Genomic DNA, 23,775 nt, shown 5'->3' on the forward strand with positions numbered 1-23,775 from the left:
TTATTTTACTTAGTTCGTCATTTACAGTATTTATAAGTTCATTATAATTGTCACTACTGTAGAATATATTTGTATCATCAGCAAATAATATTATTTTCAGTGATCTAGATGCATTAAAAATGTCATTAATGTACATATTAAACAATTTGGGACCCAATACTGCCCCCTGGGGGACACCACAAGCAACGCCAAGACATTCGGATTTGTAATTTCCCATTTTCATGTATTGGACCCTATCTGTAAGATAACTTTTTATCCAATTTCCTGCAACTCCTCTGATACCATAATTCTCTAATTTGTTGATTAAAATTGAATGGTTAATTGTATCAAATGCTTTTTTAAGATCAATGAATATTGAACAATTTTTCTAGGATTTTTGAAAACTGTGGGAGTAAAGAAATTGGTCTATAATTGGTAAAAATATGTTTATTGTCATTTTTGTACAGTGGTATAACATTTGCAATTTTCATTTTTTTTGGAACACATCCAGTTTGGAATGACAAATTACAGATATAGGTCAGAGGTTTTGAGATGTTGTTTATTACTTTTTTGACTAATACCATGTCTATATCTTGACAGTCTGTAGATAGTTTGTTTCTGCATTTATTAACAATGTCTTTTATTTCTTGTTCATTTGTTGCTGAAAGAAAAATTGAATTTATGTTTCTATTTATGGTTTCATTGGACTGCTGAATTCCTGGATTTGGGATTTCAGCAGCCAAGTCGGGGCCAACATGTACAAAAAATTTATTAAAACCATTTACTATATTGTTCATGTTGTAATCATGAACATTTTTATCAATAAAATAATCTGGATATCTTATATTGGAGGATCCTGGTTTAATTAAGTTATTCAAAATGTTCCACGTTTCTTTAATGTTGTTTTTATTTTTTTGTAAAATTTCATTATAGTATAACTTTTTACTTATTCGGATGACTTCTGTTAATTTATTTTTATATACTTTATATCTTATTTCAGCTTCTTTTGTTTTTGAATTAATACATTTTTTTATAAAGGCTGTTTTTCTTTTTGTAGGCTTTTAATATTCCTTTGGTTAGCCAAGGACATTTATTGTATCTTTTATTTTTATAGTATTCTTTAAGGGGACAATGTTTATTATACAACGTGCAGAAAATTTCTATGAAATTGCTCTATGCACCATCTACATCTGACTCACTGTAGACTGTGTTCCAGTCTTGTGTATTTAAACTGCTGTTGAAGGCATTTATTGTTTCTTCTGTTCTTATTCATTTGTGGACTACTTCTCTGTCATGTTTAGTTTTTTTTAAAGTCACAGTCATAAACAATAAAAACAGGTAAGTGATCAGTGATATCACATATGAACAGGCCACTTATAACTTGATTTTCAATAATATTCGTAAAGATATTATCGATTATTGTGGCACTGTGAGATGTTGTTCTGCTTGGTTTTGTAATTGCTGGATAAAGGGACATACTATACATTGTGTCAGAAAAAGCATCTATTGATTTCTGTTTTTCAGGATTCAAAAGATCTATGTTAAAATCCCCACAGACAAATATGTTTTTAGTACTTATTTCCGAAAACATTTTTTCCATTTCATTAAAAATGTCAATACTTGAACCAGGTGACCGATATACACAACTTACAATAATGTTTTTCTCTTTTTGTTGTATATTTCGACTGTCAGACATTCCATTACTCCATCTATTGTTACTGACATACTTTCTACAACCGTAAACTGAATTGTTTTATGAATATATAATGCAACGCCACCTCCTGTTTTGTTTTTCCTGTTTACATTATGCAACTCATAATCATCTAAATCAAAATCAATACCTTTTTCCTTTTGTAACCAGGATTCTGATATGGCAATAATACTAAATGGTAATATAAACTGTTGCAAATATTCCTTTATAGAGTTAAAATTAGTGTACAAACTTCGGCTGTTGAAATGTATGATTGACAATTTGTTGTCCGAAGTCATGACATTTGTATACTGGTCTTGTGTATAGTAATCACAGTTCATATTTATTGAAACAAGAAGGTTGTTGACCGGGTCAGTTTCATTTTCCTGGTCTTGTGTTTTGTGCTCAGTATATTTAAATGTTTCCAGTTCCTTTTGTTTAAATTGTAAGATTCTCTGTAGCAGATTTGTATCTTTGTTGTTCCTTGGTGTGGATGTGTTTGTTGTAATGTTCATGGTGGTGTATAGAGTCTCACATTGTTACCTTTATCTTTCAGTTGTATTTGTCAAGCTCTTCTATATTTCTCACAACCATAACTTTTGCTTCTTCTGGTGTACCATTCAGTTTGATGATAATCTTACAATTTGTTACCCACGTTTGCTGGATTCTTTGCTGTTTCTTTAGGTATCTTGCTTTCTTGGCTATATCAGCATTCTTTTTGGTTAAGTGATCATTCATGAATACATTTGTTCCTTTTAGTTTGAATCTTTGCTTCAAAAGTGCCCTTTTGTTTCTTCTGTTGGCAAATCTTACAATGACAGTTGGTCTCTCTCCAGTTTGTCTCAGTGTGTGACACGCCTCAGTGTGCTCCAGTTCCAGTTCTATCCCTCTACTCTGGAGGTAGGATGCCACCTGTTGCTCCACAGAGAGCGTCTCCTGCTCACTGGGCTCCTCACCATCGCCGACAACCTCACGCGCGTACGAGCGCGGCTTGATTTGGATTCCTGAGATGACCACGTCGTTCATACGGGAATGTTGCTCCAGTTCCTCCACTCGCTGCTCCAGCTCTGTGATGCGCCGGCTTTTCTCGTTGTTCTGGAGGCGCAGCTGTTTAACCTCCTCCAAAAGTTCCAAGAGCTGTGTCTGCTGCGTTTTGACAGCAGACACATCCTCAGCCAGGGAGTCAAATGACTCTTTCAAGTCTCCGTAGTTCGATTTGGGCGGCATCTTGTTGATAACTCCAACCTCGTAGCGTAGAGTTTACTCCATGAGAGTTGTGTGCTACAGCGAAATGCGAAATTTACACATTCGCACACCGATGTCAGGGTGCTGCGATGGAAACCGCTCACTACACACCGGGAGCACCTTAGGGTTTAAGGACCTTGCCCAATGCCTTAGTGATTTTCCGGTCAAGCTGGGGTTTGAACCAAGGATTCACCTCCCCATTCAGAGGAAGAGAATAGTCTGTCAGGTGAGCCAGGATTATGGCCAGCAAAAAGTAACTGATATTAACAAGGAGACTTGATAGCAAGTATTTGTAAAAGTTATTAGTTTATGTTAAAATAATTTTATTATTAAAAGTGTTTTTAAACTGTAATAGATGTCACTGATGTTATAGATAGATGTTTCTGATGAATAGATGTTTCTGGGGTGACATGGCTCATGTTGGTGGAGCCAAGGGCGTAGGTTTGGTCTCAGCTTTGGTAGGGACAATACCCCCCCCCCCCGCCCCCCTGCCCACCACCATCACCCCCTAACCCACTCATACCATTAGACGCACAAGTACAGCATAATACATAACATATGACGACATAATGCTGAATAATTTAACACTTTATTTACATTATTAAGTGTGTAGGCAGACAAACAAATAGCTTAAATAACAAAATTGCACCCAAAATCACGAATCTATTCTATAGGCCTACACCTGAGAGAACAAGACAACAAAAAAAATACTTGTGGAGCTAACAAAAAAAAAAGTTTTTGCAACCAAGATGTATAATCTATTCTCTTCATCAATAATGCAGTTGTAGGTATCTGGCAACCTAATTTGCCAACAAAAAAAGGGCTTTACAATGATATATATGGTGTATTACGGTAAACGTAAGCCTGTGATGTCATAACGCAGAGGAAAAACACGGAAGTTTCACACTAGTGCGCCGCTGATTCTCATTACCGTAAATTCTCATGTAAGCCCTCAAGCTGAAAAATTTCAACACTGACAGCAAGCCAAGAACCCGTGCTTTCCAACAGTGTGCTATATGTTGCATATATTACGGTAAAGTGCGTTCGGTGACTTGAAACGAGGGAAAAGTATGAAAAAGAGCGCAAAAATGACAGAAAAGTACAGAGACAGACAGCAAACATAAATGTAGTAATTTTTGAGGAAAAGGCAGGATGTTAGTGTCATTTGTGAAGGTGTGCGTGCGTGTTTGTGTGGGTGTGCAGTTTATTTTAAGTGTGGCGCACAGCATTGTTCGCAAGCCCCGCCCTTCTTGTTTTCTGCACCGGAGCAGTGTTGCCAGATATGAAATATGAAACTATCGTACCAAAACCTCAAAATTATCGTATTTTGGGAGAAATTATCGTACACAAACAAAACGCATACAACGTAACTATTTTAGCGTTTTTTTTTAATTTACAAAGAATTTTATGTCACATTTTTAAACAGTAATTATAGTAATGGGGAAACTATGGCACAAAAAGAACGCAAATGCACTACCAGACTAGAAAGATTTTTTTTTTTCTGTGAAGGGACACAAACGTGTTAATTACCAGACTAGAAAGAGTCGAATTCAACCTCGAGGTCACTGTCGTCATCTGATGCCATGGCCACTTGTGCAGATTTTGTTGAACACAGAAAAAAATGTTGACACCTCCATAAGGAACTTGAACTTTTTTTTTTATTTTTCTTGTATATCTCTTTGCTCTTGTGTTTTGTTCGTTTGTTATTGCATTTGTTGAAATAAAGTTTCGAAAAAAAAAAAAAAAAAGATGTTGGTTGGGGAATCTTCCTGTCACGGCAGAGATTGGATGGGAACTCATTACTTTGTATAGAGAGGGGGCGGGCTTTCAAATGACTTTGTCCCGGTCGCCCAAAGCCAGCATTTGATGCCGCCTGAGTGCAACACCTGCAAATGATTCTTGGGTGTCAGAGAGAGATGCGTGTTTGGGCAACCAACTGAAATTATCGTACATATTGGATTTTTTCCCATTATTGATCGTACATTTATTGATCGTACATCGTACAGAGGGCAAAACTATCGTACAAATACGATAATTATCGTACATCTGGCAACACTGCACCGGAGCCACCCATCCTCTCTGCTCCGGGACCTCCCACTTTACAAATGAAGCACTGCCTGCCACGAGATGCGCTTTGTTTACGTCCATGTGAGAAGAACGTGAGCTAATGAAATTGCAACATGGGTAACCCTGTCACTCTGGCACGTCGAAAACACAAAACGTGACGACTAAAATTATAGTATCGAGTTCGCAAAAAAATAGTGAATGATTTTGTTATATAAAAAAAATTCTAAATATTGGTAGGGACTATTTTGCCATCCCAAAATATTGGTTGTGACTTGTCCCTATGGTCCATATGCAAACCTACGCCCCTGGGTGGAGCCCATTGTGATATCTTTACATGGAGCCCCAAATTCCTGGTGGCACCCTTGCCCCATTTAGACATCTGCAGGATGTCTGCTGCATTATGTCTCAGATTATCACTTTGGTGAGGGATTAGCACTTCAGTCGCTGTAAAAGTACCCACAAAGCTAAAATCTGGAACAGTAAGATGCTTATATCTACTGCTGTCTGTGGGAGTAACTCTGGAGCTGAAGTTAAGCACACACTATGAGACAGATGGGGGGGGGGGAAAGCTATCTGAAGCCTCAACCCTGGATAAGAAGAAACCAGACAGGAGTACCAAGGATCTTGTCTATGGAGGATGGCCACTGCTGCTATACTGAATGGTCATCCATTGCATGGCAGCACCAAGCCCAAACCTTCATGCGGGTGAGCTCCAAGAACATCCTTTTTCTCCGTTATGCTGCGTTGACATCGGAAGCCACGCAAGCGACGGCGGTGAGAGGTTGCCATGTAATCCCTATGGAAGGATGCATTGTGGTGCCACAAAAGTCCAGGCCACGCAATGCAACGCGATGGACGTGAATAAAGCGATTTTGAGCAATTGGTGCATTTGTGGCATGATATCGTGTTGCATCGCATCGTCCTCTTCAACAAATTGAAAAATCTGAAGTTTTTTTGTCTTGTCGCGCCACAATAGCCAATCAGGGACTGGATATGTAGTGACGTGGAGATGTCTGGAGTTTATACTTGATGTGGACATGCCCTGTCTCTGGCAATCAGCCTGTGAGCAGGACTTATGTCCCTTTTGTCCTTTATTTAACACAATTATGACACATTGGAGGGGAGAGCGAGGAACTGCAGCAGCAGCAGACAGTTTTTTTTTCTTGTTCACATGTGCGCACGCGAATGGGACAGGAGGTCCTCAAACTGGGTCCTGGAGAGGCGGAAGTACCGCTGAAAGCGGCTGTTATCCAGACGCAGCTCCTACAGTAAATGATGAATTTGTGACGTCCGGTGTGAATGCGGCTCAAGCAGAGCGACACACCGGGCAATGGTGGTGCGTACCATAGCCAAGCGAGGGATGTGAATTTGTGGCAATTGCGTGGCGTCCGGTGTGAACGCGGCTTTAGGATGGCCATCTTGCCCTGCTGTTGAGGGAGCTTGGAAAACTCCACATTGCAGTGGCTGCACTGTCTGAAGTTGTGAGGATTGTAGTGGACTCACCAGTATCTATAAGAGGAGGTGTTAGATGTCTGAGGGCATGCAAAGGAGTTGTAGTGTGTGGCTTCATAGAAATTCAAGACTATATAAGAAGCTGAGAAAGTGGGCTGTGATGGCCTTGAGAGTGGACATGGAGAAGTTTGTTGGAAGAATCTGTGATCTGGTATTTCACCATCTGTGGTCTAGTGACCCTCTGCCTGTTTACAGACAAATCAAAGCACCTTGTTCCACAAAATCTGGAGCGAGTCTCACTGCAGTAATGGCAGAAGACGTACAGTCCTGACAGATGTCTCTGCTGTACTGTCACTTTGGGGCCAGCTACTTTGAGCAGTTTTGTAAGGCTCCTGCTGGGATCCTCCTGCTGGGATCTTAGACATTTCCAGTGCAAGGGTTCTTGTGGCTGATTCTTCAGACACCTGCAATCCATCAAATGTTAGTGTGATTGAAAAGGCAATGAAATACTTGAGGGGAGGGAAAGTGCCAAGGATCTGGGGCATCTGGGCTGAGCTTCAAATGCAGGTGGAGATGCTGTTCCCGACATTGCAAGCAATCTTTGTTTAAATATTGGAGATGAATATCATCCATCTAGAGTGAAAGAAGGGAGTTGTTGCTCAATCTGCAAACCATATCTTTGCAGGAGAATGAAGGTCCAAGTCTTTAGGGTTCTGGTGCTTCTTTTCTTACTGTATGGTTGTTTGACTTGGACGCTAACAAGTGATATCTACTACAGCATTTTCAGTGGATATTTCTTGACATTCAATTTCGATTTATTCAGTTAAATTTATTTCATTTACATAGCACCAAATCACAGCAAAGCTGCCTCAAGGCGCTTCACACAAGTAAGGTCTAACCTTACCAACCCCTTGAGCAGGGGTCACAAACCCTGTTCCTGGAGGGCCCCTGCCCTGCATGTTTTCTAACTCTCCCTGTTCCACTCCCAGGCATTTAACTCTATCAGGTGTGCTCAGCCAATCACGAGCTGGAAAACACCACTTTAAAAAAAATCAGGTGTGACTTGACTAGGTAGATGTGGAACCCATGCAGGGCAGGTGCTCCCCAGGAACAGGGTTGGTGACCCCAGCCCTAGAGCAAGCACACAAGCGACAGTGGTAAGGAAATAGTCCTTCTGATGATAATGAGGAAGAAACCTCAAGCAGACCAGACTCAGAGTGGTGACCCACTGCTTAGGCCATACTAATAGTTACAAGGGTTTTACAAAGTTTCCAAAGTTGAAACTGCGCTGTGTTTATGGGACACTTTTTGAAAATGACAAAAAGATTGCATCTGTTTCCGTGTGGATGTAAAGCTGAAGTTTTAGGAAATGGCTTCTGTCGTCGCTACCACTTTTTCTGTGGCAGTTACATTTGTGCAGATTAATAAATGCATTTATCAGGTTAATTTCAGGATCCTGTGTAAATCCAGTGTTTTTGGTGAGAGGTACCAAACTTGAAACTATCTCAAGAAATCCTGTCGTTGTAGCTAGGATCTGTCTGTATGTTGGAAACTATCCATCCCCCTACCAGACGAAATGAAGCCATTTGCAGGAGTAGCACAAAAAACGAAGGAGAGATCCGCACAGCCAGTTAGCTCCCAAACAAACCTTTAATGACACACCAAAAGTGATGTTCGGGCCTCGACCTCATTATTTTTTGCCATTTGCAGGAGTCCCTTTGAAGATCCAGTTTTTTTTTATTCCCATTCAGCTCTGCAACTTTCTGTTGTATGGCACACATCTTAGTGCTCATATTTCTTTACAGCTTTGAATTTGATGAGATTTGTACAAATTTAGTGAGTGAAAGGGAGAGAGAACAATCCTTTCCAACTCCTATGGATGATTTTACCAATGCTTTTGTGAAGTAGATGAGTGTCTGTAACTCCCCCTGGGTGGGATGCCACTCCATAAGGCTGGTTCTTGTTAATTAAACAATGCACATGAAGTGTTTTGTCCAGGAACACAAGCAGGTGGCCTCAAGTGATCCTGCCTGGACTTGAAGCAGTCAGCAGGTCAACTCCTATGCCACTGGATCATCTGCTCTATTAATTAAGAATAACTGTTGTTAATGCGCTGACTTGATTTCCATCAAGTTCATGCTGTGGATATTATTAAAATAACTGAAATTTTCAGTGAAGTCACATTTTGATTGTTTAATTTCAGCTTCATCGTGGGTGGTGTACAGATAAATGCTCACTGTCTGAATGCTTCTAGACCTGACTGTCACACCGTGTTAATCATAGCACAGGTTTTGTTCAGTTAAAGGAATAAAAGGCCTCTTTGATCCCTAAAAGACATGCTTGTACAATTGATATTGAGGCTTTTACCGTATTTTCCAGAGTATAAGCTGCACCGAAATATAAGTCGCATCTTTTGCTGTGTCATCAATTTGTTAATTTGGGATTCTTATGTGTTATTGTAGTGTACTTTTATTTTTGGTGTTTATTCTTTTATTATTGGAGTTTATTTTCTTGAGTGCTGTGATTCCTGGGAAAGCCCTATATAAATTATTATAATTATTATTAATGACAAACATAGTTTTTTGGTATATTAGTTGCAGTAGATCAGGCTGAGGAGGTGATGTCTTGCAACCAAATGGTTGTGAAGGTGGATGAAGGCTGCATCAGGTCCACAGACCCCGGCGGTCTGGGATTTCCCAGCCATCGGACCAGACTAAGGATTTGTTGAGGACCGTGTGTTTGTCATTGTGTATCGACATTCCCACATTAAACAAATCCATGCACAGTTGTCTATGGATGGACCCTGGATGGAGATGATCCCATCTAGGAATTGATCAAGGTGAGATCTTCCTCGCCATCAAGGAAGAAAGGAAAAATAAATTTGTCCTCCGAAAAATACAGTACTAAGATCAAATCAAATCAATTTTATTTATATAGCGCCAAATCACAACAAACAGTTGCCCCAAGGCACTTTATATTGTAAGGCAAAGCCATACAATAATTACGGAAAAACCCCAACGGTCAAAATGACCCCCTGTGAGCAAGCACTTGACGACAGTGGGAAGGAAAAACTCCCTTTTAACAGGAAGAAACCTCCAGCAGAACCAGGCTCAGGGATGGGCAGTCTTCTGCTGGGACTGGTTGGGCTGAGGGAGAGAACCAGGAAAAAGACATGTTGTGGAAGACAGCAGAGATCAATCACTAATGATTAAATGCAGAGTGGTGCATACAGAGCAAAAGAGAAGAAACACTCAGTGCATCATGGCTGGTTCCAGAGGAGAGGAGCCTGAAAGCTGAAGGCTCTGCCTCCCATTCTACTCTTACAAACCCTAGGAACTACAAGTAAGCCTGCAGTCTGAGAGCGAAGCGCTCTATTGGGGTGATATGGTACTATGAGGTCCCTAAGATAAGATGGGACCTGATTATTCAAAACCTTATAAGTAAGAAGAAGAATTTTAAATTCTATTCTAGAATTAACGGGAAGCCAATGAAGAGAGGCCAATATGGGTGAGATATGCTCTCCCCTTCTAGTCCTTGTCAGTACTCTAGCTGCAGCATTTTGAATTAACTGAAGGCTTTTCAGGGAACGTTTAGGACAACCTGATAATAATGAATTACAATAGTCCAGCCTAGAGGAAATAAATGCATGAATTAGTTTTTCAGCATCACTCTGAGACAAGACCTTTCTAATTTTAGAGATATTGCGCAAATGCAAAAAAGCAGTCCTACATATTTGTTTAATATGCGCATTGAATGACATATCCTGATCAAAAATGACTCCAAGATTTCTCACAGTATTACTAGAGGTCAGGGTAATGCCATCCAGAGTAAGGATCTGGTTAGACACCATGTTTCTAAGATTGTGGGGGCCAAGTACAATAACTTTAGTTTTATCTGAGTTTAAAAGCAGGAATTAGAGGTCATCCATGTCTTTATGTCTGTAAGACAATCCTGCAGTTTAGCTAATTGGTGTGTGTCCTCTGGCTTCATGGATAGATAAAGCTGGGTATCATCTGCGTAACAATGAAAATTTAAGCAATGCTGTCTAATAATACTGCCTAAGGGAAGCATGTATAAAGTGAATAAAATTGGTCCTAGCACAGAACCTTGTGGAACTCCATAATTAACCTTAGTCTGTGAGAAGATTCCCCATTTACATGAACAAATTGTAATCTATTAGATAAATATGATTCAAACCACCGCAGCGCAGTGCCTTTAATACCTATGGCATGCTCTAATCTCTGTAATAAAATTTTATGGTCAACAGTATCAAAAGCAGCACTGAGGTCTAACAGAACAAGCACAGAGATGAGTCCGCTGTCTGAGGCCATAAGAAGATCATTTGTAACCTTCACTAATGCTGTTTCTGTACTATGATGAATTCTAAACCCTGACTGAAAGTCTTCAAATAGATCATTCCTCTGCAGATGATCAGTTAGCTGTTTTACAACTACCCTTTCAAGAATTTTTGAGAGAAAAGAAGGTTGGAGATTGGCCTATAATTAGCTAAGATAGCTGGGTCAAGTGATGGCTTTTAAGTAATGGTTAATTACTGCCACCTTAAAAGCCTGTGGTACATAGCCAACTAATAAAGACAGATTGATCATATTTAAGATCGAAGCATTAATTAATGGTAGGGCTTCCTTGAGCAGCCTGGTAGGAATGGGGTCTAATAGACATGTTGATGGTTTGGAGGAAGTAACTAACGTAAATAACTCAGAACAATCGGAGAGAAAGAGTCTAACCAAATACCGGCATCACTGAAAGCAGCCAAAGAGAACAATATGTCTTTGGGATGGTTATAAGTAATTTTTTCTCTAATAGTTAAAATTTTATTAGCAAAGAAAGTCATGAAGTCATTACTAGTTAAAGTTAAAGGAATACTCGGCTCATAGAGCCCTGACTCTTTGTCAGCCTGGCTACAGTGCTGAAAAGAAACCTGGGGTTGTTCTCATTTTCTTCAATTAGTGATGAGTAGTAAGATGTCCTAGCTTTATGGAGGGCTTTTTTATAGAGCAACAGACTCTTTTTCCAGGCTAAGGAAGATCTTCTAAATTAGTGAGACGCCATTTCCTCTCCAACTTACGGGTTATCTGCTTTAAGCTGCGAGTTTGTGAGTTATACCACGGAGTCAGGCACTTCTGATTTAAGGCTCTCTTTTTCAGAGGAGCTACAGCATCCAAAGTTGTCCTCAGTGAGGATATAAAACTATTGACGAGATAATCTATCTCACTCACAGAGTTTAGGTAGCTACTCTGCCCTGTGTTGGTATATGGCATTGGAGAACATAAAGAAGGAATCATATCCTTAAACCTAGTTACAGCGCTTTCTGAAAGACTTCTACTGTAATGAAACTTAGATGTATTTGATGTATTAGATGTAAAGATGTATTCACTGTTGGTCATTCAGCTGTCCAGTCTCACATAAATCTGTTCCCAATCATTTTTTTGGTGCTCAAACTACTTTTTTCAGTTTCTTGTCCTTTATTTTGGCTTTAAGTGGAGAACATTTTTCCATGTCTGTGTCAGGTGGTTGTGAACAGTGGAAGCATTGTTCTTGTATTGTTCAGTAATTGAAACAAAATGTCGGGTTGTCAGATCATCATATTTTTCTCTCCTTTATGCATTATGTTTCAGGCTCATCCTGTTTTTAACTCTTTACTGATGAACATATTTCAAATCGCTGTCTCTCTCTCACAGGCTCTCAGAATTGCACTGCTTATGATGTGGTCATCAACCAAGACTTCTTCCAGAAGTGCCAAGTATGTATCTTTGCATTTTTGGTAATTATGCACTTTTAACCATGAGTGAAAACAAATATAACATAAAATTAGAAGTAACTCCTGTGATTGCATGTGTCATGTAGAAGGATCCCTTATTCCAGCAGTTTGTAATCCTGGTGTCCTTAGAGGGTTTAGAGAACAAATACAATCTGGAGCTCAGCAGAGGTACGTGTTTATGCAGTTAAACGTGCTACAGCTGTAACGATGTGTCAGGTCTGGAAGCATGCAGTGTGATAGTGCTACAGCATCACCAAAAATAACAGTTAAAAAGTAAATTAAAAAACATGAGTTTTCCATGTTTCCCTCCCAGTGACCAATGTTTCTGAAAAAAAATACCGTACTGACAGATGCTAATCCATGCAAATAAATCATCTTTCCTTTAATTAGTTTTTAAAAATCTGTGCCACAACCATGTTTCAGAGCATTTTTTTTTCCCACCGGGGGTTTTGGATTTATTTTCTTGTGTTTTTCTGTTTTACTGCAGCCTGGAAGGTGTTGAAGAACAGGAAGTTCTTGGGTTCTGTTAGCGAGCAGAACATTCGGACAAAGAGCAGGCCAGTGATTCAAGAGCTGCAGCCACGGTATTTCAGTCCAGCCATCTAAAAGAACAGATTAGCTAACAGAAGTTAGACTTGGTGAGGTTGTTTCAGACATCTTACTTTGAAACTCATGCCCCAGCAAATCCAAGACAAGATAGTTTTGTTTATAATGTATTTCATTATTCTGTGATCAAATGAATGTTTCAAGCTAAATATACTCAACAGAAATATAAATGCAACACTTTTGTTTCCATTTTTCATACACTTTAAAAAAGATCTAACATTTCTTTGCACACAAATGCTTATTTCTCTGGAGTCTGTGTTAGTGAGCACATCACTTTATCCAGAATATGATTATTGCGCAGATGTGCCTTGGACTGCTCACAATGGATGAATTTCTTGCCGTTAAGGCAGAGTTCGTGGAATAATACAGTGATGAAAGTGACAGCACAGTGTACTCAAGAATTTTATTTGATGGTATCATTGTTTACTTTTGTATGAAAGTATCAAAGTATCACTTTTCAAAAATGGTACATTGTATATGTTTATTTTGTAAAATGTTTGGTTGTGATTAGGGTTGGCTGAGTATAATGGGGAGTTATCAGTGTTGTGAGTAGGAGCAGATTAAATTTTTGTGGCTATTAGAAACATTTGTGTTTTCTGAAGGATGATAAAATGTTTCATATTGGGATCGATATCTTGACATGCTAGTAAAAAAAATCAACGTCCACACATATGCATTCTACAAAAACCATTATCATTGCTATCATGTGCCATAGGAACCCATGAAAGATATCATATGAGAGCTGAAATTGTGCTCTTTCTGTTGATATACATGAACATGGTATGAAGGTCCAGAAAGAGTAACAGAAAACAAAACAGGAAAAGGAAGCTGTTTTGTCAAAACATTCTTCCAGAAAACTATATGCCTTTAAGACAATTCATATCATTTACCCTTGCCTGATTCCTGATATGTAATAAGTGTCATGTATGTAAAAACTGCTGCCTTTGGTAAACATTCTGTGTTTAGCGTCCTGGCGTGACAAATATTTTTGGATGGTAGGTTAATAAAAACGCTGGTAATTGATACGGAGTCCCAGTTTTTTACCATTACCATTTAATTTCATATTGTGGACATCCTAAGCTTTCCAAAAGCACCCATTTTGTTGATTTGTTGGGGCAGGGGGGTGCCTTAGGACTAACATCTTTACCTATTAAAGATCATTTTCAAGATCAACTGCACATTTTTTAATGGGCCTGTTATTATAGTTCAAGATCCCTCTTTGCAATAATCATGCTGTTTAATCAGCACCTAAGTCACACTAGCCAGGGAGTGGATTATGTTGGCAAAGACCAAAGGTAAAGTGCTCACTAGTATGGATTTTAACAAATTTGTGAACAAATTTGAGAAAAATAAACCTTTTGTCTGTATCAAAGAAATCTTAGATCTTTTACTGAAACTCATGAACAATGGCAGTGAAAATGAGTGTTGCATTCATGTTTTTGTTGAATATATTATGTAAGTTAAGTCCCTTCAGCTTCTCCCTTGTTTTTACTCAGTGTCACCACACCAGATCCGAGATGGACCTGCATATGTTGATTTGGCATAGGTTTTACACTTGATGCCCTTCCTGACACTACTCCACATTACATGGAGAATGGGCAGGGGTGGTGGAACCTTCCACTCTGGAAACAAGCTCACAGCACTTCACTTTTTCCACATTTTGTTTTGTTACAGCCTTATTCCAGAATAGAGTAAATTCACTTTTCCCTCAAAATTGAAAATTGTGCTCACAACACCCCATAATGACAACATGGAATTTTTTTTTTCAAAGTTATTAAAAATAAAAAACTAAGAAATCACATGTACATTAGTATTCACAGCATTTGCTAAATAGTTTGTTGATGCATCTTTGGCAGTTACAGCCTCAAGTCTTCAAGAATATGATGAAAACTTGGTGCACCTATCTTTGGCAGTTTTGCCCATTACCCTTTACATCACCTTTCAAGCTCCATCAGGTTGGATGGGGAGCGTCGGTGCACAACCACTTTCAGATCTCTCCAGAGATATTCAATCGGATTCAGGTCTGGGCTTTGGCTGGACCACTCAAAGACATTCACAGAGTTGTCCTGAAGCCACTAATTTGATATCTTGGCTGTGTGCTTAAGGTCATTGTCCTGCTGAAAGATGAACCGTCGCCCCAGTTTGAGATCAAGAGTGCTGTGGAGCAGGTTTTCATCCAGGATGTCTCTGTACATTGCTGCATTCATCTTTCACTGAATCCTGACTAGTCTCCTAATTTCTGCCACTGAAAAACATCCCCACAGCATGATGCTGCCACCACCATGCTTCACTGTAGGGATGGTGTCTGGTTTTCTCCAAACACGACGCCTGTCATTCATGCCAAAGAGTTCAATCTTTGTCTCATCAGTCCAGATAATTTTGTTTCTCATGGTCTGAGAGTCCTTCAGGTGCCTTTTGGCAAACTCCAGGTGGGCTGCCAGGTACCTTTGACTAAGAAGTGCCTTCTGTCTGACCACTCTACCTTACAGGCCTGATTGGTGGATTGCTGCAGAGATGGTTGTCCTTCTGAAAGGTTCTCACCTCTCTCCACAGAGGAATACTGGAGCTCTGACAGAGGGACCATCAGGTTCTTGTTCACCTCCCTGACTAAGGCCCTTCTCTCCAATCTCTGTTTAGATGGGTGGCCAGCTCTAGGACGAGTCCTGGTGGATCTGAAAGTCTTCCATCAACGGATGATGGAGGCCACTGTGCTCATTGGGACCTTCAAAGCAGCAGATATGTTTCTGTGCCCTTCCCCAGATTTGTGCCTCAAGACAATCCTGTCTCAGAGGTCTACAGTCAATTCCTTTGACTTCGTGCTTTGTTTGCGCTCTGACATGCACTGTCAACTGTGAGACCTTATACAACCCCTGGCAAAAATTATGAATCACCGGCCTCGGAGGATGTTCATTCAGTTGTTTAATTTTGTAGAAAAAAAGCAGATCACAGACATGACACAAAACTAAAATAATTTCAAATGGCAACTTTCTGGCTTTAAGAAACACTATAAGAAATCAAGAAAAAAAGATTGTGGCAGTCAGTAACGGTTACTTTTTTAGACCAAGCAGAAGAAAAAAAATATGGAATCACTCAATTCTGAGGAAAAAATTATGGAATCACCCTGTAAATTTTCATCCCCAAAACTAACACCTGCATCATATCAGATCTGCTCGTTAGTCTGCATCTAAAAAGGAGTGATCACACCTTGGAGAACTGTTGCACCAAGTGGACTGACATGAATCATGGCTCCAACACGAGAGATGTCAATTGAAACAAAGGAGAGGATTATCAAACTCTTAAAAGAGGGTAAATCATCACGCAATGTTGCAAAAGATGTTGGTTGTTCACAGTCAGCTGTGTCTAAACTCTGGACCAAATACAAACAACATGGGAAGGTTGTTAAAGGCAAACATACTGGTAGACCAAGGAAGACATCAAAGCGTCAAGACAGAAAACTTAAAGCAATATGTTCAAAAATCGAAAAATGCAAAACAAAAACAAATGAGGAACGAATGGGAGGAAACTGGAGTCAACGTCTGTGACCGAACTGTAAGAAACCGCCTAAAGGAAATGGGATTTACATACAGAAAAGCTAAACAAAAGCCATCATTAACACCTAAACAGAAAAAAAACAAGGTTACAATGGGCTAAGGAAAAGCAATCGTGGACTGTGGATGACTGGATGAAAGTCATATTCAGTGATGAATCTCGAATCTGCATTGGGCAAGATGATGATGCTGGAACTTTTGTTTGGTGCCGTTCCAATGAGATTTATAAAGATGACTGCCTGAAGAGAACATGTAAATTTCCACAGTCATTGATGATATGGGGCTGCATGTCAGGTAAAGGCACTGGGGAGATGGCTTTCATTACATCAACAATAAATGCACAAGTTTACGTTGATATTTTGGACAATTGAAAGGATGTTTGGGGATGATTAAATCATTTTTCAAGATGATAATGCATCTTGCCATAGAGCAAAAACTGTGAAAACATTCCTTGCAAAAAGCCACATAGGGTCAGTGTCATGACCAGCAAATAGTCCGGATCTTAATGTGATGTGATTTGATGCAGGTGTTAGTTTTGGGGATGGAAATTTACAGGGTGATTCCATAATTTATTCCTCAGAATTGAGTGAGTCCATATTTTTTTCCTCTGCTTGGTCTAAAAAAGTAACCGTTACTGACTGCCACAATCTTTTTTTCTTGATTCTTATAGTGTTTCTTAAAGCCAGAAAGTTGCCATATGAAATGACTTTAGTTTTGTGTCATGTCTGTGATCTGCTTTTTTTCTACAAAATTAAACAACTGAATGAACATCATTCGAGGCCAGTGATTCCATAATTTTTGCCAGGGGTTGTATGTAGATACGTGTGTGCCTTTCCAAATCATGTCCAACCAACTGAATTTACCCAGGTCGACTCATATTAAACTGTAGAAACATCTCAAGGATGATCAGTGGAAAGAGGATGCACCTGAGCTCAATTTTGAGCTTCATGGCAAAGACTGTGAATACTTATGTACATGTGATTTCTTAGGGTTTTTTTTTTTTTATTATATTTTAATAAATTGTGTGCTTGTAGGCAGCACGGTGTCTTAGTTTTTAGCACTGGTGCCTCACAGGAAGAAGGTCATGGATCGATTCCCACCTGTAGCCTTTTTATGTGGCGTTTGCATGTTCTCCCTGTGTTTGCGTGGGTTCTCCAGGTGCTCCGGCTTCCTCCCACATCTAAAGACATGCAGGTTGATGGTTTGGAAACTTTAAATTGTCCGTAGGTGTGCGTGCGGGTGTGAATGTGTTTGTTTGTCTAGATGTGGCCCTGTGATAGACTGGCGTCCTGTCCAGGGTGTACCCCACCTCACGCCCTATGACTGCTGGGATAGACTCCAGCCCCCCGTGACCCTCAATTGGACTAAGCGGCTGAAGATGAGTGTGTGTGTATGTATGTGAGTGAAAAAAGTTTTTGGAATACTATAAACCATATGTAGTGTTTTAGATGAGAGTTGTTCAAAAAAAGACCAAACAATGTATGGTTGAAACTGCCAGAAGTTCTTAAACAGTTTGTTTTTTTTCGCTACAGAGTGGAATCCACAGTTACGCCTAAGAGGTAAATATTTCATTTTTTTTACATAAATGCTGGAGGCTTTGTGCAGAATCAGATACAACATTTTGTTGGACACATATTTCTGACTGTTCTTACTTTGCCTCGGTCTCGCCAAACTTTCAATACTGTTTATGTACTTTTTCATTTTTTTGCCATCATTTTTAAACTTCTTTCCACTTTCACACTGGGTTTTCTTTTTTGTTTCTTCCTCATCACTGTATGCTTTTCTTTGCTCAGCCGTCCTCTCTGACCCATGTTTCACTTTTTCTTTTCTGTGGTTTATTTCTCCTCTTTGTCTCAAGACCAGAGTTTACTTTGCTTGTGGAGCCTCCTGCTGGTGACCCAGAGTACCTTGTTGCAGAAATAAAGCTTCCTGGAGTGGTGAGAATTGTGACACATGTACACCACAGTGGAAAAATTAGGCATGATTTAAAAGTAAAACAAAGATGCTTCAATTCATATTCCAATTTACAATGAAAAGTACTTAGTATAAAATACAAAAAATTTGTATTTTGCAGCTAGCTTTTACCTTTAACCCAGAATTATTTTAGCTTAACTAGGTTGTAGGTTATTACTTTATTATTCCATATTTGTTGTCTTTGTGTAATCATGTATTTGACTGTATTCCTGTAATAATTTTTTTTTCCGTAGTCTGAAAACGTCTGTTACTTTTTTCTTCAATGACACTTTCTTTAATATCTTAACTTTTGGTAACAGTTTGTAATGTTAAATCCAGTTTTGAAAGTGACCAGGAGAAACCACAACACTTCCAAATTAAGACACTAGCAAATGTTAAAAAACCCTGCATCAATTCAACAAAAAACATCTTACAAATTGAGAAGACACAAAGAACACAAACAAATATAACCTACAGCACATGCAACACTTAAATTTAGTAATATTTCTGCTGCAAAGTCCCACATCACATGCAAATATGTTTGAAATTGGCACAACACAACAGAAGAACTAACAAACAAAAGTGGTTTCTGTACAGAACATTTACTGACTGACTGTTCATTGCGTCACAAATTTAAAATGTGAAAACATAGTTAACTTAAGATTAAGTCATCATTAAAGTAAATGAATGAACTTGCTCAGCCCTGCTGACCCGGGGGGGGGGGGGGGGGTTATTCCACAGAGCAGATTTCCTCATGTATCTTGATGTGTCAACTCAGAGTAAGTGGTAAACTCAGATTTTTTTTTGTTCCAAAAACCCCACACTACTTTAGCAAACATGGGAACGAATGCTCTGAACACTGCTAGGTTACGGTCAGGATATGTGCAGGGTATTTACGTCCAAGCTAACCTTTGTCAGTGACACACAATGTCCTGCCATCTACATCCTGTTATTATGGCCCTTTCACACCTTGACAATTTAGCCTGCGTATGCCAACCGTATTAACAACGCTGGCACACGTCTCATAAATCAGTGCAGCTGTCACACCTTGATGATTTATCCTGCATATGCCGACGGCCCCATTTCAACCCGGTGGTTCTGGTCGGTACTGCACGGTGTGGTGTGGGTCAGAAACAGAGTAATTTAACATTATTTTATTTTTCATTTTTTTATCTTGGTGGACCATTTTCACTGTGTACAGAATGCTGATGAGTGGACTGGCTGTGGTAAACGCTGCCGTGAATGAATGAAATGCTGTCTCTTTAAATGTTTAAAGAGCCGTTGATCTCTGATCAGGTCTGCTGATCAAACCTGATCAGGTCATCACAGACCTGAATAATGAAGCGCTGTGATGATTTAAAGTTTTAAAGCACAAGTCGACCGCGATCAGCTGTGAGCAGAATGAAGTGCTGTGTGATCTGTCGGTGTGGTGATCAGCGACGACGCTTTAAATGTTTAAAAAGCGCATTAATCAGGCGTGACCACACCTGATCAGTCAGGTCGTCAGTTATCACACCAACAGCGACAACACTTTAAAAAGAGTTACAGCGCATTAGTCAGGTGTGATCACCCTGATCGATCGATCAAGTGTCTGATGATCACACCACAGCGACAGTGGTTTAAAAATTTAAATCATCACAGCGCTTCTGTGTGATCAGAGCACGACAACAGCTAAAACACATCTGGAGCAGAAAACCCACCGAGGGACTTGCTTTAAAATGCTACGTTTCCAGCCACAAATTAAAGTATTTTCAGAGGTCATTTTCAAAAATCAGGAGCTTTGTGTGGATTCATGTCCGTCTGTGATGGTGAATTAGACTGAAATGAACAGGTCGTATTTACTCCGTGTGTGAATGAAACAGTCTGTCTGCATGAGGACCGCAGGTTTCAGCCAATCAGTGGATAGCAGTAATGGATGGATTTAGACGTATGAGTAAATTAAAAGAAACGTGTGTCAACAATCGCATAACTTACCTACAACTTATGTCCCCTGGGACGTATGAGTCACACGCTGGCACTCGTTGAAAATTTTCAATATGCCCACAATTTTTTGAGGAGCTCAGCTTAACATGCATCAGCGAGCTTCAGCGTGTTTCAGCATGCTTCAACGTGCTCTTAACTTATAAAAAACTTACCTTAACTTATTGAACTCATGCCAGTGTTTTTAATACGATTGGCATACATACGCTGGCTAAATCGTCAAGGTGTGACGGGCCTTTAGTGTTACTCATCATGGCCATCTTTCTTGTATAATCATGTTGACTGTAGGCCAATGTGATTGAAAGCTGACGAACTGTGAAATAACTGACTTAAAAGTATGTGAGGGTCACATGCTGGTCACATGCAATACACTCTAAAAAAGAATGCACCGCTCAACTAAAAAAAAAAAATGAAGGTAACAATATGCATGAATCTTTTTCTTTTTTTTTTTAATTCCAACTCAGCTACTACTGAGTACATGCCATGAGTGGTTGCTAGCTAAAAAAAATGTACTGGAATCAAAGCTGTTACCTTTGGCTGTTTAAATTTTTAAATGACTTCCACAAGCTTTTGATACAACACAAACATGAAAAATTACTCTGACCCATAAGAATTGCAAAATCTGTCCACACCTCAATTTCCTGTGTTCCACAAAATGGCCAGTGCAAAATTATCAGTACAGTGCATTTGGAAAATATTCACAATGCTTCACTTTGTGGACATTTTGTTATGCTACAGCCTTATTCCAAATGGATTAAAATATTTTTTTTTCCTCAAACTTATACATGCAATACCCCATAATGACAATGTGAATTTATTTATTTATTTATTTTGCACATTTCTTGAAAATAAAAAAAAGAAATCACATGTACTAAGTATTCACAGCGTTTGCCATGAAACTTAGAATGGAGCTCATGTGCTTCCTGTTTCCACTGATCATCCTTGAGATGTTTCTACAGCTTAATTGGAGTCCACCTGGGATAAATTCAGTTGATTGGACATGATTTGGAAAGATACACATCTGTCTACATGGCATCTGAAGGACTTTCAGACCATGAGAAACAAAATTCTCTGGTCTGATGAGACAAAGATTGAACTCTTTGGCATGAATGCCAGGTGTCATGTTTGGAGGAAACCGGACACCATCTCGACAGTGAAGCATGGTGGTGGCAGCATCACACTGTGGGGATATTTTTCAGCAGCAGGATCTGGGAGACTAGTCAGGATTGAGGGAAAGATGAATGCAGCAATGTACAGAGACATCTTTGTCTCTGTACATCCTTGTATTTGTCAGTGTTTCTACATTTGCTCATGTTGTCTTAATTGAGGTGTTTTGACTTCTCTGGGCCACCATGAATGTTGGACTTTTTTGCATTTTCTCCTTACATCAGATTATTCTCTGCTGTGCCTGTGTATAAGACACCATCTAAAAGTGTAGCACAGTTACATTTGAGTGAACTTGTGTCCTGTGCAGCCGTCCTCTCGTTCTCTGGTTCTGGACGTAGGGGAAGACCGGCTTGTGTTGACGGCTCGGCCTTCACTCTTCCATCTTGACATCTTCCACCCATTCCTCATTGAGCAGGAAAACAGCTTCGCACAGTACAATACCAGCACACAGGTACTTGACATGCATACTCTGCTCAGACACACCAACTGACAGACGCTGGCCACTTTTTATGATCATGCATCCAGCAATAGCTGGTAATGACCTTAATGAACAAACCGTCCCTGAGTAAATGTGGAGATGTCTGGAGTTATACTTGATGTTGACATGTCCTGTCTCTGGCAATTAGTCTGTGAGCAGGACTTATGTCCTTTGTTGTCCTTTTTTTTAACTGTGATGAGAGAGTTTGAGCGGAGAACAAGGAACTAATTGCCTGCAGCCAGACAGTTTTTTTTTTTCTTTCTTTCTTTTTTTAAGTTCACATGTGCTTGCGTGAACGAATCGTCCGTGAGTGGACTGGAGATGTCCGGACTTTTTACTGGATGAGGACATCTCCTGTCTCTGGCAATCAGTCTGTGAGCAGGACTTATGGATTTTATTTAAACACTTTTGTGAGAGTCTTCTCACAAAAGTGTTTAAAAGTGTTTGCTTCTGCTCCTTTGTGAAAAGGAGCAGCAAGGAGGAGCAGCTGCTGCAATTAGCATTTTTTTCTTTGTTTTTTGAGCGTGTAGTTTTACTGCATTGTGTACATGGTATAAAAACAATCCTGCATGATTTATACTGCGGGAACAGTGGAACACAGCAGGAATCATAAATTGGCGTCGGGTAACGTCGTCTTGTGAGTGTGTGGCTTCCAGCCACGCTGAGTACCGTCCTGTTGCTCTGACTTGCGCTGAAACCACTTAATTCTGCATCGAGCAGAGGACGGAAAAAAAATTAAACATGTTTAATTTTCGTTTGCGCCCCTCGCGCTGTGTACGTGAGCTGAGCTGCATTGTCTCAGCACTAGGTTGCTTCGACGCGGCGCCGTCATAACGACGCACGACGCAAGTGGGAGCAGCCCCGGTGAATGACATGTGTCATATGAATGACATAAATTAAATTAATTAAACCCAATGTTGTCAAAATGCATAAATAAATGATAAAAAATGGTTGGTTTGGTTTAGTTCTGTGGTGGGTGCAAAGGGGGTGGTCCTAGCACCCCTACTGTCATGATAATAATGCACTAAAAGGACACAGCAGGAACACAGAGGTGCATTGTGGCAGTATTGCATTAATTGAGAAGTGATTTAGCATATTGTACACGTTGTCCCTGGCTTCATCTCACATTCTCTCTCTCTCTCTCTGTTTCAGATCCTCACAGTGAACATGCCCGTGGTTTCACCATAAAATAACAAATGTCTATTAATTTATTATTGTTTAAAACAAATGCTGTACTAATAAAGATTTTGTATTTTATGAAGTTAAACCTCTTGTTTAAGTCATAAAAAAATCTTCTTGAAAATGGCAAAAATTGACTGCTGTTTAAAAAAAGTTTTTCTTTATGTATCAAGATTGTTCTACATCTGAACTCATGTTATGGCCTTGAACGCCTCACAAAAGAGTGAATGTTTTTGTTTTGAAGGCCTGTTTTGTTTTAGTTTTTTCCTTCTGTAAATCATCTGAAGGCTTTTGAGTACGGTCTCAGTTTGTCGAGCAGAATGTCTAACAGATCTCCAGCTCTCAGCACTGAGGACAGACACACTGCGCCTGACAAAATTTAGAATTCTGGACAGCTGCTCCAGTCTCATAGTCAGCTGTGCGCTAATGTTAACCAGTTCACTGCATTCTTATTTTTCTTCAGCTAATAGATTCAACACATTGGTAAAATGATAAATGACAAAAGTGCTGAACAGTTCCTGGTCATTTCTGTGATTTGGGCTGCTGTTCGTCCCAGAAAGCCTGTCTGGAATCTTTGTCCTGGTGCGAGACAAACAGTCATTTTGGATTGTAGTAGAAACCTCTGTGGTCAGTCTCCCTCTTGAAGCTACAG

The 23,775-nt window shown here is 39.6% G+C and overlaps 1 protein-coding gene and 1 long non-coding RNA gene across 2 annotated transcripts in view; one reads left to right on the forward strand and one right to left on the reverse strand.

Annotated features, from left to right (window-relative positions):
• The window catches only part of LOC117528399 (PIH1 domain-containing protein 1-like), a 90,752-nt gene extending 67,505 nt beyond the window's left edge, over positions 1 to 23,247 (forward strand). Inside the window, 7 exon segments of the mRNA XM_034191029.1 lie at positions 12,133 to 12,194; positions 12,299 to 12,380; positions 12,700 to 12,796; positions 17,899 to 17,925; positions 18,225 to 18,303; positions 21,774 to 21,917; positions 23,097 to 23,247. Coding sequence (XP_034046920.1) covers positions 12,133 to 12,194; positions 12,299 to 12,380; positions 12,700 to 12,796; positions 17,899 to 17,925; positions 18,225 to 18,303; positions 21,774 to 21,917; positions 23,097 to 23,132 — 527 coding nt within the window. The 3' untranslated portion in view covers positions 23,133 to 23,247.
• On the reverse strand, positions 6,804 to 21,863 carry LOC117528400. Its single transcript, XR_004565757.1, has 3 exons — positions 21,741 to 21,863; positions 15,963 to 15,968; positions 6,804 to 6,822 (listed from the first exon to the last, which is right to left on the reverse strand). It is a non-coding gene; the product is annotated as an uncharacterized LOC117528400 (long non-coding RNA).
• Positions 23,248 to 23,775: the final 528 nt, after the last annotated feature.

Source organism: Thalassophryne amazonica, chromosome 16, assembly GCF_902500255.1.
Source record: "Thalassophryne amazonica chromosome 16, fThaAma1.1, whole genome shotgun sequence".
Classification (NCBI taxonomy): Eukaryota; Metazoa; Chordata; class Actinopteri; order Batrachoidiformes; family Batrachoididae; genus Thalassophryne; species Thalassophryne amazonica.